The 18,054-nt window shown below is 42.0% G+C and overlaps 1 protein-coding gene across 1 annotated transcript; it reads left to right on the plus strand.

The window, feature by feature from the left end:
• Positions 1 to 399: 399 nt before the first annotated feature.
• Positions 400 to 17,210, plus strand: cpeb1b (cytoplasmic polyadenylation element binding protein 1b). The gene is given in 12 exon segments (XM_051944130.1): positions 400 to 774; positions 901 to 1,110; positions 1,977 to 2,018; positions 2,021 to 2,205; positions 5,846 to 6,101; positions 6,748 to 6,861; positions 9,021 to 9,110; positions 11,766 to 11,902; positions 12,753 to 12,951; positions 13,846 to 13,940; positions 14,241 to 14,321; positions 15,814 to 17,210. Coding segments are annotated over 12 exon segments (1,551 nt in total). The 5' UTR covers positions 400 to 743; the 3' UTR covers positions 15,925 to 17,210.
• The last annotated feature ends 844 nt before the right edge of the window (positions 17,211 to 18,054 follow it).

Consider the following 18,054-nt stretch of genomic DNA (forward strand, 5'->3'; position numbering starts at 1 on the left):
TGAAAACAGACCCCAGGTTGGAAAAAAACAAAGTTCCCCTTTAAAGGCTCGTCTGCATTTGTGGCTACGGCTCCTTTTTTAGACCAAACCTGAAGGTTTTGAGCAGTTTTATGAAGCAAAGCAGCAGTTTAACCTAAATGTTCACTAAAAGTGGAGGGAATTGGTGCAAACAGAGCTGAAGTTGTGGCCTCTGTGGCCCATCTAGCCGGCTGGATGTTTGCTGAATCAGGGCTGGAAGCTTTCCAGGAGAGGGAAGGGAGGAGCTGGCGGTGCAAATCAGCATCTGAGTGTTCTGCCGCTTCTACGGCGGCGTTCGTTCTACGGCGGCGTTCTGCTGCTTCCTGTTGTGCACAAATCAGGTGAAATCACAGCAGCTGGTTTTAAAATGCAACTCTGTGCTTCCTGGAGTCTGAATACTTTCTAGTTGGAGTGTGCTGAGTCATTTGCTCCCATGCTGCCTCCCTCCCTGTAGCTCTGCCTCCTCCCTCCTCCTCCCCTCTGTCAGGAAACAAGGCAGACTCAGTAAAGCAGCAGCGGTGGTGGTAAACGGTGGCGCTAACAGCAGCCGTCTTCTGGACGAGGGACGGCTCTTCTATCAACAAGCCTGTAGCTCCAGCAGGAATTTTTCATTCCACAGTTGTCAGGAGGAGGGAGGGGAGCTGATGTCATTAGCAGGGGTGTGTGAGTGCATCAGCAGCCATGTCACATGCTGCTAGGTGGGTCAGTGATGCGGACGGAGATGCATGGCAGTTGCACCGGGCACAGAGGCAGCAGGTTAGCTTCATGCGAGGAGGACAAGTTTGGTTTAGCAGATGCATTTCTTTTTTTGACTGACTTTTAGAAACGTGTTTTGTTGTTTTTTGTGGTGTCTAACTCTCTCTCTGTCGGATCTCCAAACAGAGTCGGAGCTGGCTGCGGTGGGCAGCAGGAGGATGCTTTTCCCCAACATGCCCGGCTCCCAGGAGATGGCGTCGTCCAGGGGCCCGCTGGGCGTCTCAGACCTGGGCCTGGGCCTCCAGTCCCTCAGCCTGTCCGGCTGGGACCGACCCTGGAGCAGCCAGGAGACGGATCACACCTCCCCGTCGCACGTCCAGACCAGCTCCCCCTCCAGTAAGGACTCAGCTCCTGGTGGTGTTCATGTTTTCAGGAGTTTGTTTGCTGGCGTGACCCTTGTTTACTGGTCAGATTGTGACACGTTGGTGTGTTTTTCCTGATTTATCTGCAGCCCTCATTAACGTTGAAATGTGTGAACAGCAGCCGTCTGTGTGTGAACGGCTGTAGCGTCACCAGGGAGGATGATGTGGCACTTTTGCTTTGCTGCATCTCTAGAAATCCGCCCGGCACAAAAACCAGCTGCTGAAGCTACTTTTCCTTTCCCCTGAGTCTGTTTAAACATGGATCTGTTACCTGTTGATCAGTCCTGATGCTGGGATGTTGAGGTTTAGTTAGAAAACATGCTTGAAAGCTGATATCTAAGGAGCTGCTCGGTTTTAAGATGAGTCCGTCTTTAGCAGCGTTGGACGCCCCATTTATCGTGACCCATTTGAAGCGGCGTAGATTTACCGCTGCGTGTCCAAACCAACCCGCTAAAACTTCATTAGAGCTTCTAAACTGGGCCTGAAACAAAGTGGGACAGAGCTTTGAATGCAGCTGAATAATCCTCAGAGCCTCACAGTAATGTGCTGAGGAAGAGCTGCTGTTTGGAAAAGATGACGATGAATCGGTCATGGGGGGGGCATTGTTTCATATTAATAGCAGTCAAATGTAAAAGTGAAAACTACTTGAAGCTTTTGGCAGAACATCAGAACCACCTTCTGCTTTTAGAAGTTCTGATGAATCAATGAGCGTCTGCAGATTCAGCACACACACCTGGCTCTCCTTTAATGTCCTGAGTTTGTCCGGCAGCATCCCTCTGAGTCTTTGCTCAAACATGCTAACGGTAGCTAAATGCTCTGATTGGTTCTCCTGTTCTGCAGTGCTCGGCATGCTCGGCAGCCCCTTCAGTAGCCTCCTGGGGAAGCCCCCGGCTACCTGCCCCCCGAGTCCATGAGCATGACTGCTGACTTCCTGGAGAAGTTCCCCGGCATGGCTCGCATGGCTAACCGGCTGGACTCCAGCTCCTTCCTGGACTCGCGCTCCAGCAGCCCTGAAGACTCTGAGACCAGCGGCTTCAGCTCCGGGTCGGACCACCTCTGCGACATGCTGGTGAGTGATCTGGATTTAAGCTGTGGTGTTGGATGGAGCAGATGTTCTACAGCAGAAGTCAGACTCGTGTTGATCTCTAGTGTACCGGAACAGTAAAATAACATCATAACCTGTAAATAACCTCAAATTCTGCAAGAAATGCGTTCTGAACATGTTTGCTTTTATGGAATTATTTTTTTTTCTTAATCATCCAGTTGTCCTCATTTATGGACATCAACAAATAGTTTTCTTTGTCTGAAAAAAATCCAAAAATTCAGCAAAAAAATTCCCCAAATATCTGAAAATTTGCAAAACCTTAAAATTCCAATAATTCCTTTAAAGTTTCCCTAAAGCTTTTCTTTTAAAAAACATTTTGCATGAAAATTCTTGTAAATATTTTCAAAAATCCTAAAAAATATCTAGTGATTCCATATATACATCGGTGAAACTTCAAATATTTTCTTTAAGAAAATTGACATAAAATCAACCAAAATCCAGAGAAATTTGCTGGATTTATTCATTTTTATTTATTTTTTTAAACATTTTTTCTCCAAAAAATGCTCAAATTTCCCAAAAATGTGAAATTTCACTGAGAATATATATATATTTTCACATTTTCAGACTTTAGAACAAGTCAGTTTGACCCGCAGGATGACACCAGTGTTAATGAAAATAAGTTAAATGTCAACATCAAACCTCAGTTTGTTTCCAGATCAGTGAGTCTAAAAAGGCTCAAAGCATTCAGTGTGGGTCTGAAGCATGGAGGACTTACTGCAGGATACAAACAACTTATGTTGTAGAAATGATTTAAATTTAGTTAATCTGCAGTTAATGTCTTCTCTGTAATTTTTACACTGAGGGCCGGATTGGACCCTCTGGAGGACCACTTTTGGACCACGGGCCTCATGTTGGACACCTCTGGTCTACAGTTTGTGGCATTCCTATTTATTACCATCCAAAAAGCACTCGGCCAGTCTGCTGACCTGCACAGACTATAAATCCCCAAACAGTCAGTCTTTAATTTAGAAATGGTCTGTTTGCTGGTTTTCTTGGTTAAATCTTTTCTCAGGAGGCTTCTCGTGCTTTCAGGCCGGCTGCAGGTTTAATTTGCCGTTCATGCTGCCGATCCAAACCCAAAACGGTCGTCGTGTCTTCTACATTCTCACTAACTTCATCACCACAAAAAATAAAATGTCCAGTTCCAGCTGGATGTTTTTGTTTTTAAAGAGCAAAGCGCCCGATGCTTGTTTTGTCGATAAGTCCTTTAATATATATATTTATGCTGCAGATCTCATTCTGTTCTCCTCTTTTTGCATTTAAAATACAGCAGGATTTTAACAAATGAGACATAAAATTGTTAAACCTGAATTAACATTTAAGTTATTGTTGCTCTTTTTTTAAAATAGAGCGTTTTGTCTGCGTTGTTATCATAAATGCAAAAATAAAGTTCCTCCATTAACCAAAGCTACACTGGTTAAAAAGGCTCATTTAAAAACAGTTTAGCAGCAGATGTAGCATCTTCTGGTTTTATCTCTGCTCATCTAATGACTTCCTGTCATGCTGATGTCGAACCAGCTGACTGGTTCGTTTGGTCGTGTTGCATCTCGTTTAGACGGAGTTCTGCAGACAAAGCTCAGTGATGTCTGACTTTATGGTAGCTGGTATTCTGTGTCCTCTGTTCTGTTTTCTGCTTAATTAACTGTAATTAGAGCAGATAATCTACATCTGTCCCTGGGCAGAAACACAAAGTAAATAAACTAGTACTGAACCTGAAAGCCCATCAGTGGATAAACAGTAAATATAAGAGCCAGACGTTAAAGTCTTAAACCTGCAGCTTCCTGAGTCTCTGGTTAAACTATGAAAACAGATTCTCAGTAAATCCATGGAAACGGACTCTAATGCAGTCAATGTTTGGACTCGGTTGGTTCTGAAGTCTCGTCTCTTTTTAGCATAGCAGGATTTTTACTGAAGTTATTCAGCTTTTTGTCTTCTGCAGTGTTTTAACGGCAGAGCTCAGTCAATGCCAGAAAACAAATCGGCTTCAGTCTCTGCAGTGACCAAGTCTGACCTGTAGGAAACTCCAGTTTTGCAGTTATCCTCTAGTTTTATCTCTAATGTGCCTGATTATCACAAACAGCGATAAAAGGACTAAACTAGAGGTTGGATCATACTTTTATTTGGTGTGAAGCTGTTTTAGAAGCCTCCTGGTGGGACTTTCTGGTGACATCTGCAGGAGGAAAACTAACAGCGCATTAATTTGAGCCGTTTCTGTATCTTTCAGTGTTAAATGTTAACCTTTGCAGCATCTTCAAGCGGTGGAGCTCTGAACTGAAAATGTGAATGTCTCTCAGTTCAGTTTATGGATGTTTTTCTGCTGATATTTTTACTCACTGGGCTCAGTTTTATTTACTGTAGTCAGTCTGTAACTGAAGGACGTCTGAAGCCCATGGGATATGTCTGCATACATTTTATTTAAAAAATCATGGTTTTATGATCACATCTTTACAAATTCAATCACTTAATAAAAATGACTGGATATCACTAAAATATCAACTAAATGTCTGAATTTAACACCAACCACCTTCTAATGAGCTAAACAATAATAAAATGAGCTGATTCACAAATAGTTTGGATTGTGTTCTTTTAAGTTCAGATAATCATGACAAGTATTTATTTTTTGGCTATATATCAAATTTTATAAAGTAAATCCTTTTCCACCAAGTTCCCCGTTCCAAAAACTCCTCTCCAGGAAGTGTGTTAATTCCAGATCACATGACCTGCTCCACATGATGTCATTTCCTGCTGAAGAAAAGACTGGAAGACTCCAAGGCTTTCTGACTTATTTCATAGAAAATAGTCAACAGGTTTACTACAATGTCTTCTGAAATAACTTTACATTTCAATTTTACTCACTTGTGTAACTATGTAGAAGAATCTTTCTCTAAAATTCCATGTGGTGTTTGGTTATTGGCGGCCATGTTGGTTTTAGGCCTGAAAACAGCAAAAATGTCGACTATGAAAATCCTGTAATTATTTATTGACCCAGCTGCTCTCTGCTGACTCTCCAGAGATTAGTTTAATAAAACACCTTTAATACTGGAAATAAGATCCCTCTGTGGTCTATTGATAGTTTGCTGTTATGTCCGGTGTGATGCCGTTCAGCCAACGAGTCCTGGAGTTTCTGTAGGTTTCAGCTGAGTTACTGATGCCTACCAGGTTGTACTGAGGAAGGCAGCATTCTTTGACAGAATGCGTTTTTGGTGATGAATGGAAACAATCACTGCTGGTGTCCTTCAGTTAGACTGGTTTTAAACTTCCTGTTAGAGCAGTGGGAACAACCTACAAGATCTGTGGAAAGGAATGCAGAGGTTTTATTTTTCACAGAATCTGGTTCCTGCAGAAGTTTTATTTTGGAGGATTTTTGATAAAATGTTTAAATAGGTTTCCCCAATCAAACTCTTAACAGATGAATGATCAGAAAACTGGAAACCTGTGGATTTATTCATACATTTAGTCTGTTTTCTGGAGCTCTTTGCCTTCAGATCTGCTCTTGAGGCGGTTCAAACCTGTCCTGTTCTGCTAAGATGTCGCTGCATTTCTTTCCTGACTGTCAGCTTTTATTTTTCACACGCTGTAAAAACAGACTTGTCTCTCTCTGCAGTCCACTCTGCGGATTTCTCCTCCCCTGCCTTATCTGGCCTCCAACATGCAGAAGGATCTGCTGCGTCTGGGTTCCCGTCTGGACCCCCAGGACTCCAGCTCCCCTCTGACTCCGCCCCCCAGTGCCAGCCCCGCCTCCTCCGCTGTCTCCCGCCGCTGGCGTACCGGCTCCCCGTGGCCCGGCGCCGACGTGCTGGACCAACCGGACGACGCGTTCAGCATCGAGAGGGAGGCTCGTCTGCACCGGCAGGCTGCAGGTAAACCAGTAAAACCAGTGCTGATAACTGAGCGACTTTCTCCTTAAACCTGACGACTTTCCAAAGCCTCTGGGAGATTTTTTTTTTTTTGGTTGAAGGCGATAAATCTAGCGACTTTTTCTGGTGTTTTGGAGACTGACATGAAAGCTGGTATCGTTCTGCAGTTACTGTCCTCAGTGAGCAGCAGGGGGCGCTGTGAGCTCCTCCTCATCCTAAAGCACTAGTAGATGGTCGGTCTGATTAGAGCAGACCTGACCTAACCCCACTAACTAACCCTAACCCACCACCCGCCTCAGACTGCAGATGAATCCCGTAAAGCTGAAGGTCCTGGCTTAGAGTGGGATGAAAATAAAAATGTTTTAAATAAATTGCTGCATTTGACTCACAGCCTTTTCTTCAAAAAACATTTAGTGGGTTTTACATTCACTTTTTGTTTCTCCCATGTTATTATTCCTCTCTCCTAGAATGTCCATGACATTAAACTGCATTACATGCAGATTACAGCTATGCTAATCAGGATGACATCATGTAGTGACTTCTCGGACAGCCAATAGCTGCTTTGCTTACTGAGGACTTGGTACCACTGCTACAACCTCAGGGAGGATTTAAATAAACCCTGAATCTTTGCTAACCTCTTTCTGCTCAGCTGTGAACGAGGCGACGTTCACCTGGAGCGGCCAGCTGCCTCCCAGGAGCAACAAGGACCCTCTGTACTCCTGCAAGGTGTTTCTGGGAGGCGTTCCCTGGGACATCACAGAAGGTGAACCGCTGGAACACTTTAATAGATGCACAAGAGATCCTACGTTTACAGAGAAATCAAACGGATGCAGACCTGTGGTGGGATGAGCTTAAAGCAGGAAGTTTTCACAAACGCTCTGAAGCCACTTTTAGCATCAGACTGAACGGTTCCTCTTCAGAGGAGCTGACGGTAAAACCCACCGTGTTGCTCTGCAGTCAGTCTGAGTTTTATTCTGTTAGTGAGGTCACTTTAAACCCTCCTGTTCTCATTTATAGCACCAAAAATATAGTTTCCTTGTCTGAAAAAAATCCAGAATATCAGCAAAAAAATTTCTGAAAATTTACAAAACCTTCAGGAAGAAAATTCCAATAATTCCTTAAGTTCCCCTTAAAAGTTTTAGGTAAATGTGGTAAGAAAATTCTAGTAAATGTTTTCAAAAAATGACTAAAAATCCTAAAAATGTCTAAAGTGATTCCATATATATCAGTTAAACTTCTGATATTTTCTTTAAGAACATTCACATAAAATCAGTTTATGTGAATGTTCTTAAAGAAACATTTTTTTTCCATCAAAAAATGTTCAAAGATTTCTCAAATGTGGACATGAGAAGTTTCACTAATTTATTTTCTTCCACATTTTCAGACTTGAACGGTTTGAGCTGCAGGACGACACGGTGAATGTTCACGGATTTAACAGTAACTGGACACAGTAAACTCTTTAACGTATTTTATTGTGGCTTCACAGAAGTTATTTCTAATCTGTGCATAACAGCGCTATGGTTCAGTATTTATTACTCTGGACGCTTTTCACACAAACGTCCGCTTTCTGAGTTTCTTTAAACGGTGGGTGATGTCTGCTCTCAGCTGATGTGGCTTACAGCTGGAGTTAACGCTTAGTTTTCAGCAGACGGTTAGTTCTATTAACTCGGATCAGTCCATCCAGAATCTGACGTTTCTAGGATGAGTCTTCATCTGATATGTCTAAAAATATTTCAGCTGAAATTCCAGCGTTTTCATACTTTTTCACCCAGTGGAAATTCTCAATAAGTGTCATGAGTTGGAAGCACAGACTGTATATGAAGATGGACGTAGCATCTGGCTCCAAAATTGAAGCCAACCCGGAAGTGTCAAAAACTTGCAATATCACGCCGTCCGCTAGGGTTGGCTCCAAAAAGCTTTTTCTCCATAGACCCCAATTCATTTTTGGAAAAAATAAAATGTGATAGACTGATGTTCTACAGCTCAGGGTTTTTTTCCCGTTAGTTTTCATGGTCAAAATGAGAGATCAGGTGGCCGATCTTAAAATAAATCAATACTGAATTTTAAATAAATCGTTAAAGTTGGCGGAGCCAGGGGGCGTGGCTATACTTGATGCAGTCCCATTGACTGGTCCTGCCCCTAGTTACTCTCCGGTCCAGCCTGTTTGACGCTTTTTACGTCACTGGCTCCAAAAAATCCAAAACGGCGACCAGGAAGTAGCAAAATCTGGGCTTCATTTTCTCGGCGTTGAAACCAACGGGTGACGTCACGGTTAGTTTACGCCTGGTTGGAAGCTGAATGAGATGCCGGTGTGTCCTGGAGTCTGATGGTCAGAAGTTTCAGGGTGATGGAGAGAATTCTGGCAAAGCAGCCTCTGTTCAGAAAAGAAACCCTGGTCATTTAGAAACTGATTACTTTATCTGTCAGCTGAGTCACTGACGGCTTCCAGTTGAACTGAAGAACAGAAACTTTTATTTCTTTACGTAACTGGAGCAAGTGGTTTATTTATGGGAGTATTTTAAATGAGACGTGCAGAATAAAGGGGCTTTTAATGAAATATCTGATTTTTAACTTGGATTTGGTTAAATCTTCAGACAAATGAATTCAAAGATGTTGGAAATTCAATAATTTTTCTTTCTTTCTATGCCTTTTTAAACTTCAGTGGCTTTTGTGGTTCAGAGTTTCGGAAAATTAAATTATTGAAATTAAAGATGTTAGAAATGAGAATTTAAGTTTTTTTTTTTTTTTTTTTTTTTCTTTGAGTTCAGAACTTTCCCAAAAGCTTCATTTTAGCACTAACACACCACTGATGGTTTTATCTGTCTGAACAACACGTTAAAACTGGAAATGTGTCTGTAGACAGACATCTGCTGACTGCCCCCCCCCATCCTCATGTTTACTTTGTCTTTAATTAAATTCCAGCCGGCCTGATCAACACGTTCAGCGGCTATGGCCCTCTGACAGTGGAGTGGCCGGGTAAGGATGGGAAACACCCTCGCTGCCCTCCTAAAGGTAATGTGGCCAAAGGTAATGAGAAACTGGTAGGAGACTTTCATTATTCTGGTTTTAGGGTGACACTGGTGATGGTGAGTTTACCTGGTTCTGAGTCTGGGATTAATGGGAAACACGGTGCTAGAATGTGGGAGTGGATGGAAGAGAAATGCTTCATTATCTGTGTAGAAATGCTTCATTATCTGTGTAGAAATGCTTCATTATCTGTGTAGAAATGCTTCATTATCTGTGTAGAAATGCTTCATTATCTGTGTAGAAATGCTTCATTATCTGTGTAGAAATGCTTCATTATCTGTGTAGAAATGCTTCATTATCTGTGTAGAAATGCTTCATGTACAGAAACCAGTCTGTCTGTTCTTGTAAACAGGTTTGGCTTTTATATTTGTCCTTATCGGTGCCTTAGTGTTTTGTACGTCCACACTGCAGCAGATTAACACGTCAGGCTTTAATTTCAATATATTTAAGTGTAAAAACGGACTCTTTAGTTTTTACAGCATCTTATTGTGTTGGACAGTCGCTGTTTTGGTCTGTTTGCCAAATGCTTCAGTTTTCACCACTGAAATGCTCTTAGCTTTTCCAGAAGTTTCCTTATTATGGGATGTTATTTTTAAAGGGACAACTCTAAGGAAAGCCTGTTTTTTCCTCACTGACCTGTTTAGACAGCATCTGAAGAAGAAACAAGTCGGCGAGGTAAAGCCAGACTTTAGAGTTGTTGCTTTAAAACTAACGCTGTTCTAGCTTCCTTATCTGTAGCTTCATTTTCTACCATTTATTTAAGCTTTTTTCACTACTTAAAGCTGCTGTCCGGAGTTTCCGTTTTTCAATTTATGTATCATTGTTTAACAAAGCTTAAATGTGTTAGTCTAGTTCGATACTATAATATAAAGTTAGTATAACGCGATATGAAAATTTATTCCTGAGCTCCGCCTTCCTCTCATAGACCCCCATGTTATTCCAAAAAGCGCCGGTCGCTGCCGACCAATCAAGTTCGAGCTTCAGCTTTGTCATGCTGTCAATCAACGGTTACGCGCACAGCAAGCAAGCCCATGCAGAGGTGGGCGAGCTACGCACTACGCAACCGCGCGCACATTTGTTTTGCTCGTGGAGGAGAGAGCATCAGGGATCAGCAACTTCCAGAAAAGTTACCGATCCCACGGCTTGTCAGGCCAAGAGACTGCAGGACGTTTTTTGGCTCGGGGTGCTCGCGTCGCTCCCCGACCACGGCCTCCATAGCCCGCCTGACGGCTTCGTTTAGATGCCCGACCTCTGGAGGAAGATGTTGGGGCGTCTGGGACATACTCTTCGTCAGAGGAGTCATGCAATTCTGAACTCTAGATAGAAATAAATAAACAATCTAACACATAAACACGCGTAAATGCACTAAGTTTGATAAACAATGTCATCCAGAGGGATACACGAGTGTAATCACATATTGAAACTTTACTCGTTCGTCCTAGCAGATTCATGTTATTTTGGTATTAGGACAAGTTAGACTCAATACAGCATTCTAACGTAATTCCTTTATTATTTACTAAATGTAGAAGAGTGGAAAACAGCAAAACAGGCGAGATGCTGCAGCACTCCGGGCACTTCTCTCATGTACTGAGCGCGTGCACAAATGAAGGGGTGAAATCAGAGGGAGGGACCAACAGTGTTTTGGGAGACGCTGCGATTCAAACTCCGGACAGCAGCTTTAAAGCAGTTTCTATCAGTTTTCACCAGTCTGTCAGACTGCTTTTAAATTCATAAAAGGATACTGTCATTACTTTATTTAGTTATTTGAACGTTTCTGCGTCATTTGACTCTAAATATTAGAACCAATCTCTGACTTCTTTTAACTAGACTGCTCTGCACTCTGACTAGTTTTCACACTGCATTTAGTAAAAGTTGGACCAATCTAAAGTTCTTTAAGATGATTTAAAATGCCTCCTGCAGTCTGTAGAAGAACCTAAAACAGGACGTCTCCAACCTCGGCATAAAAGCAGCCGTATTAAAGTTTCAGATGGCTGTACAGGCTTATTAGGAATCATTTAAAGCCACTAGTAAAACATTTTTTCATCTTTGCAGCTTCAGAGCACATGTCAGATTTTAGACATTTGAACTCAAACACCTGATGGATTATTCAGGCAGTGATGGTCTTTAATAGAGCTGTAAAATATTAAAGGTGAAGCAGTAAAACAGAATCCTGCAACCATCTTTAATAACAGACTCTTCATCCTCATGCCTTCATTTAGATAAAGATCAGACTTTCTGAAGGAAATCCTCGTGCCAAACATTTAGGAAAGAAAAACGACATCACGGCAGAAATGCAGCTCCTAAAAGTAATAAGAAGAAATAACTATGCATAACTGAAATAAATCAAACTGTTATCCAGAGGTAACGGAAATATTAGTGAAATGAATGTTGCTCCTGAAAAATTAGAAGAAAATTACATCGAAATGACACCGTGTTGTACGAGAAAGTGAACAAAATAAGATGTTAATGAAATGCTGCATGTGGTTCAGAAACTGATTTTACTGCTGAGAAGTAACAGAATGTTGATGTTTGGATCAGTCTGTTTTAGTGTAGTTTGTACCGACGGGTCCAAAGTATGAACAGAACCCTTCATGTGGATCAGCAGATGTAAAATAAGAGCCTCCTGTTGGTTTTCTGTAGGTTATGTGTACCTGGTGTTTGAGAACGAGAAGTCTGTGCGAGCGCTGCTTCATGCCTGCACCCTGGACCCGTTCCACCCCGACGACAACAGAGAATACTACTTCAAGATGTCCAGCCGCAGGATGCGATGCAAGGATGTGAGTAGTTCTGTAACATCAGAACACTTTATCCCCCACAGCAGCTCTGAAGGCAGACTGAGCTTTATGATGGATCACAGGCTTTGTACCTGTACGGTCCTCTGAGGTCTCTGGTTTCACAGGTAGACGGCTAGCTAACGCAATTCCTCAAACTGAAGGCAGAACTTTCCTTATTGACGGTCGCTTTATGTCCAACGTAAAAAGACGAGTCCTGGAATGAAACAGGAGGTGAAGCAGCATCCTGTCAGGGTCTGACCGACACAGCTGCTTTCAAAAGCCCAGATTTATCATCAGTAGGGGGCGCTGCCGTACACAAAACTCTGCGGGGAAGAACGATGCATAATAATAAAAGTTAACTAGTAAATCTGTAGCGGCTCGGTGGCAGAAACTGACTTCTTTAAACAGCAGTTTGATCTGAATGCTGCTCTGACTGTAAATCACACGTTTCCCTGAACTTCTGGACAGTAGAGCTGTTGTTTATCGTTTATTAAAGGAACACAGTTTAGTGATGGTCAGCGTTGGTTTGCTGGATGAAACTTTCAGGGAAGGTCAGAAATAACAAGGACCAAGTGATGTGAAAGTTTTACTGTAATAAGTTCACTGCTCTGATAAATGAAATCATTAAGAACTGAAGCTGATGATTAGCAAATGGCTTCTTTGGATTATTTTTAACTATAGAATGTCAAACTAGATCATTTAAAATCTATTAATTAGTTTTTTTTTATTCAGACCATAAATCATTTTATCTCTTATAGGTGAACTAGAACTCTGGTACTCCAATCAGAACTCTCCATCTGAGTGCAGGTGGTTGTTGGTGAGGTTCAGTCGTGGTTTCTTCTTTGTCCTCCAGGTGCAGGTGATCCCGTGGGTGATCTCTGACAGTAACTACGTACGCTGTCCTGCTCAGCGTCTGGATCCCAGTAAGACGGTGTTCGTTGGCGCGCTGCACGGGATGCTGAACGCCGAGGCGCTGGCCAGCATCATGAACGACCTGTTTGGAGGCGTCATGTATGCCGGCATTGACACGGACAAGCACAAGTACCCCATAGGTGAGCTGGTTTTAATCAGTATGCTGGAAACATGAAGGCTAAAAGAGCTGTGGAGAGGCCAGGGCTCACGGGGACTTCTGGAGACGGCAGATTCTGATACTTGGTAGAAATAAAAAACAGTAACGGATTACTTAAAATGTGTAATGAGTAACTTCTTTTTTTGGCTCCTTAATGCTACAACAAAGAAATTACAGAACATTTGACTGTTTTAATTCTTTGTTCTTTAGGGTTTAACTTTACAACAGAGGAAAAGAAAGATTAAACCTCTGGGAAATGATAGAACCTTAGAGTGGATCTATTGAGTTATGAGATCATCTGGTGCTTCTTGTTGCTGCAGATCAGAGGCAGGCAGAAGAACGTTTATGGAAAGTTGTAGACGGTAGTTGAGAGGAAAGCAGCAAACCGATGGTGTTTGTCCTGATGGATTTATCTCTAGATTTAGGCCATAGCTGTATATCAGCATGATGAGTGAAGTTCCTGTAAAACATTATTTCTGCAGCCCTCTGATGCTCTTTAACGTTAAATCACTTTTTCTGTCTCATTATTTTCTTTGCCATGAAGTCAAATAAAAACCAGAGATCCTTCCTCTGATGTAAAACACGTCATCTTTGACAGCATTTTAAATCTATAATGGTCACAGATAGTCAGACACTAATGTTCCTCCGTAACGACACAGTGAGTTTCTGTTCCAGCCTGGGTCACGTTGTAGGATTTAAGACAAAGTAGAACTAAGAGTGACATCATGACAGACAGCGATGTTCATCGTTTTACTGACTAAACCTCCTCTGTGTTCCCTTAGTCTGTCTTAGCTTTAGAAAAGGGTTAACGTCGTCTTTATATTTAAATCTTTTGTGTTCAGGACTAGTTTCTTTGTAAATCTGACTTTTCTTCCAGGCTCTGGACGTGTCACTTTCAACAATCAGCGCAGTTACCTGAAGGCTGTTTGTGCCGCGTTTGTGGAGATAAAAACACCCAAGTTTACAAAGAAGGTGAGGAAATGCAATAAATTATTGGTGTTTCTGTTGTGGCTAAAAGCTGCACAGTGACTATTTATGATTCCTTTAAGATGCACAACGAAACTTTAGTGCGCTGCTTAAAAACGTAGCTTGGATAAATTAAAGGATCTGCTAAAACGTGCTCTCATTCAGTATCAGATGTTCACATGACTTTAAGAAGCTTTAAAGTCATGTAATGGATGAACTTGACTGTTAAGAATAAAACATGACTGAGAATCATAAATTAGCCTAAAACAGAACAAATATCTGTTTTAAACTGCTTCTTTTCCTCAGGTTCAGATTGACCCGTACCTGGAGGACTCCATGTGTCAAGTTTGCCTTCGCCAACCCGGACCTTTCTTCTGCAGAGACCAGGCCAGTGGAAATCTGCCTTTAGCTAGCCTTTAGCTTGTTAGCGGTCATTGGGTTCAGCTGATCAGTCCAGATAACATGAAAATGGATTTAAAACACAAGGATGTGAAATGTTTGTCTTCTTTAGCTAAAGTAGACTAAAGGGTCAAATATTTTTCTATCACACACGAAAATCAGTTTATATTTCCAGGAACTTCTTGCTTGTGTTTCTTTTTGTCATCCTGATGAGGTGAAGGTTTATTGGAGGTGGTTTGGTCTAAAGGAGCTCAAGAGTTAATTTAAATCAGCACTTTAGAATGTTATGCCGTACGTCTGATCCAGGGTTTATACCGTCAGTTTATCTGCTGCTAAAGCTCATCACGTTTTAAATCTTACACTGAATATTAAACTGAAGCTTGACTATTAAACAAAATGAATAAAATCCAGTTCAGGTCACATTTACACAAAACAATCATTCAGTCCTCTGTTGTAATGTGAGGTGTTTATAAGGCAGAGATGTATTAACCCTCAAGCGACCCAGTGTTATTTATGACTCCAGCCATATAATTATATTTGCCTTTTTTATATCTTTTATCCGAAAAATGTTTCCTGCCATGAATTTGTCAATCTACTTGTCCTACAGCTGCTCATAGTTTTTTGTAGAGATCGGCCTACTGGTCTGACAAGGATAATGGAAACTTGTCTGGGGTCACTTATGACCCAGACAGATGTGTAGGTTTTTCACTATTGTAGGGTTTAGTTTTATTTATTTCTACCTCTAATCGCTATATTTCAGTGTGTTGCACTATAGCTGGCAGACCTACATTTTTAGCCACAGCTGCCCTGGGGCAGACTGACTGGCTGCCAATCCACTCCTACAACCCCTCTGACCACCACCAACATTACACAGCACACACATTCATACAGCAGTGGAAGTGGCAGCACTGGAGCTCAGGTGGGTAAAGTGTCTGAGCCACAGCCGCCCCTAATCTAAATACTTCTCTGCATGTTACATCGCACACATACAGACAAGATGTTTGTGTACATTTTGTTTTTATGTACTTTTGATTTACTATTGAGGAAACAAAAGGAATAAAGTTTTAAAAGAAGTGGCAGACAAAGCGTGTCTAAATAAATGTTATTGTGTTCTTACAATGCATCATATTCATATGGTTTTGCTTTAGCTCTGTCAAAAATGATTAAAATCCATGAGTAATTACAGAAGGTTATTTTAAAATATCCATCTTAAAATGCAGTGGAGTGGAATAGGTAAGAAAGCAGAAAGAGGCACTAAAGTAGACGTATTCCTGTGTAACATATAGTGGGTCATAAATGAGCCCAGTCGCTAGAACAGCTTGGTCACTTGAGGGTTAAGTCAGATTTTATTTAGCTTTACTAGATTAAGTGTTTAATGGTGTTATAGGGGGGACATTTAAGGTGTAAGAGTTTCTTAAAATGATCATTTTGAGCTTTTGTGCCTGACTTCTTTGAACCAACATGACCCTTTGACCTGCAGGCCTGCTTCAAGTACTACTGCCGCTCCTGCTGGCACTGGCGACACTCCATGGACATCCTGAGCAACCACCGGCCGCTGATGCGCAACCAGAAGAACCGGGACTCCAGCTAGACCGGACGGATCCGGCCGCTCTGAAGGGCCAGACGAGAAGAAGCCTCTCTTCGGGGCGAAGCTGCCCGCCAAGGAGAACACGAGCGCCGGGCCCTCGGGGCTCCGCGGCGCTCCACCAGGCACTGGGGATATCACTGTAGAAAATGTTCACTTTTGCACTTGCTCATTTTTGCTGTTCACAGTGGCACTATGCACAGTGACCTAAGGGGCCCTTCACACTTATGCATTTTCCCAGACTTGTGGCCAGACGGAAAGATGGGAGTCAGCCTAAGGTTAAGAAGTGGATGAAAATGCCATTTCTCTTTTTGTTTTTCCTCTTTTCTTTGTTTTTGTTTCCATGTTTTGCATCGTGAAGAGCGATCACGCAGGTCTCATCACTGGCAGATGCCATACAGTGCCTTTAACTTTTTATTTCTCCCTCCTCCCCCCCCCGGTTGGCGTCTGTTTTTTCCTGTGCAAGCCAGCTGGCGTTTCTTACTTTTGAGAGTTGAATGTTGGGCTTCATTTAACCGGTCGCATTTCAGACATTTTTACGCAGTTTTTTACTAATTTGTACACAAACGGTTTTAAGTCATGACATGAAAATTTTGAACAGAATTCTACCAGGCGGCTGTTTATGGGAAAACCCCCCTTTTATTTTTCTGCTTTTTTTTCTCATACATTTTTCTGTGGCTGTTAACTTTTTCTTTTTTAATTTGCCCTCCCAAATTTCAACTGAATGGGCACAAACGTTGGATGTACTCCTTGCTCTGTTGGTCCAGTTACATTAAATGTGTGTAACCGTAGAACTCGGCGGTGATGCTTCGCGTTCTTTCAAGCAACCGATGATCCCGTTGAAAGAGTGACTGAATCATTTAACTGTACATAGTTTTGATTTTTGCACTTTTTAATTTGCACGTGTGGAGAGGTGGCAGTGGTTTTTAATCACTTTTGTACATCAGCAGGGGGACGTTAGAACAGCTGCTTGTTTCCTGTTGAATGTAAGAACTTCCACTGAGCTGATGATAAATTATCCAGAGCTTGAGTAGACCCCAGTAAACACCCGATGCTTTCTTATCCCATTTTGCCTTCCTGTTCCAGTTGGACATAAATGCATAATAAGCTGTGTGCCAAAGACAAAGTGTCTTTTCTTTATCCATTAGGTTGTCATGCTGAGCTTGTTGTCCCTTAGCCCAGCTGCTTTTTAGAGTTTTGAAAGTCTACCTCATTGTGGTCTGCCAAGTTTGCTGCTACTTACAGTTGTGGAGTATGTTCAGATTGGGCACAATAAAGGTGTTTAAGCATTACAGCAGCCTCTGGACTCTTTATTCATGGAGCGGTTGTGTTTTGGAGTCGTCATTGCTTGTAGCTCAGGAGTTTTATGTCTGGAAGATGGTGATGGAGTCGTGAACAAAAGTTTGCGTAGACCACGTCTAGTACAGCAGTCTTGAGTTTTAATGACTCCTAACTGGATTTTCCATGACGGAATCCTTGAAACATGTCTTTATTAAAAACTGATGTGTTTTGGTTCTTTTACGGATGGATTAAAGGGGTTCTGGAAAAATGAAAACCTGCTGGGTCAAAAATTTACATCCTGCAACTTGAGTTCTGTTTGAAAGTTGTGTAAATTTGTTTTTTTTTTGTGGTGTGGAGTCTTAACTAGAGTGATGGTGACAGACTCCTGAGACATTTTTAAAGGGAACCTGCTGGATTCTCATCAGACTGAGCCATGAACTCTACAGTCTGTGGAGTAGAAATCTGAAGGAGCAGATCAGTGACTTTAAGTTACTGAGAACCTTTTCAAAGCAACATCCCAGCATCTGCAAACCACAGGGTATAAAGTTCATGGTCCAGGTGTTTTACTGCCAGAATCAGGAAGAAAACTCAAACTATCACCTGCTGCTGGAAGCTGATTGGTCAGGATGGTCAAGAGTCAACCAGGAACCATCAAACGGGTCTGAATGAATGAGAAGCTGTTCAGATGTCTGGTTTGTCGTCATAGACTGAGAGGCCGTAAGAAGAAATCTTTTCATCCAGAAGTTGAACCTTAAAGATCCACTGAGGGTTGCTGCTGGTCACATGGACAAAAAAGACCTGAGGAAAGATCTGTGGTCAGATGCTACGGTGAGATCAAGTGGAATAAACTATTCC

The sequence above is a fragment of the Acanthochromis polyacanthus genome, chromosome 2 (genome assembly GCF_021347895.1).
Source record: "Acanthochromis polyacanthus isolate Apoly-LR-REF ecotype Palm Island chromosome 2, KAUST_Apoly_ChrSc, whole genome shotgun sequence".
NCBI classification, from domain to species: Eukaryota; Metazoa; Chordata; class Actinopteri; family Pomacentridae; genus Acanthochromis; species Acanthochromis polyacanthus.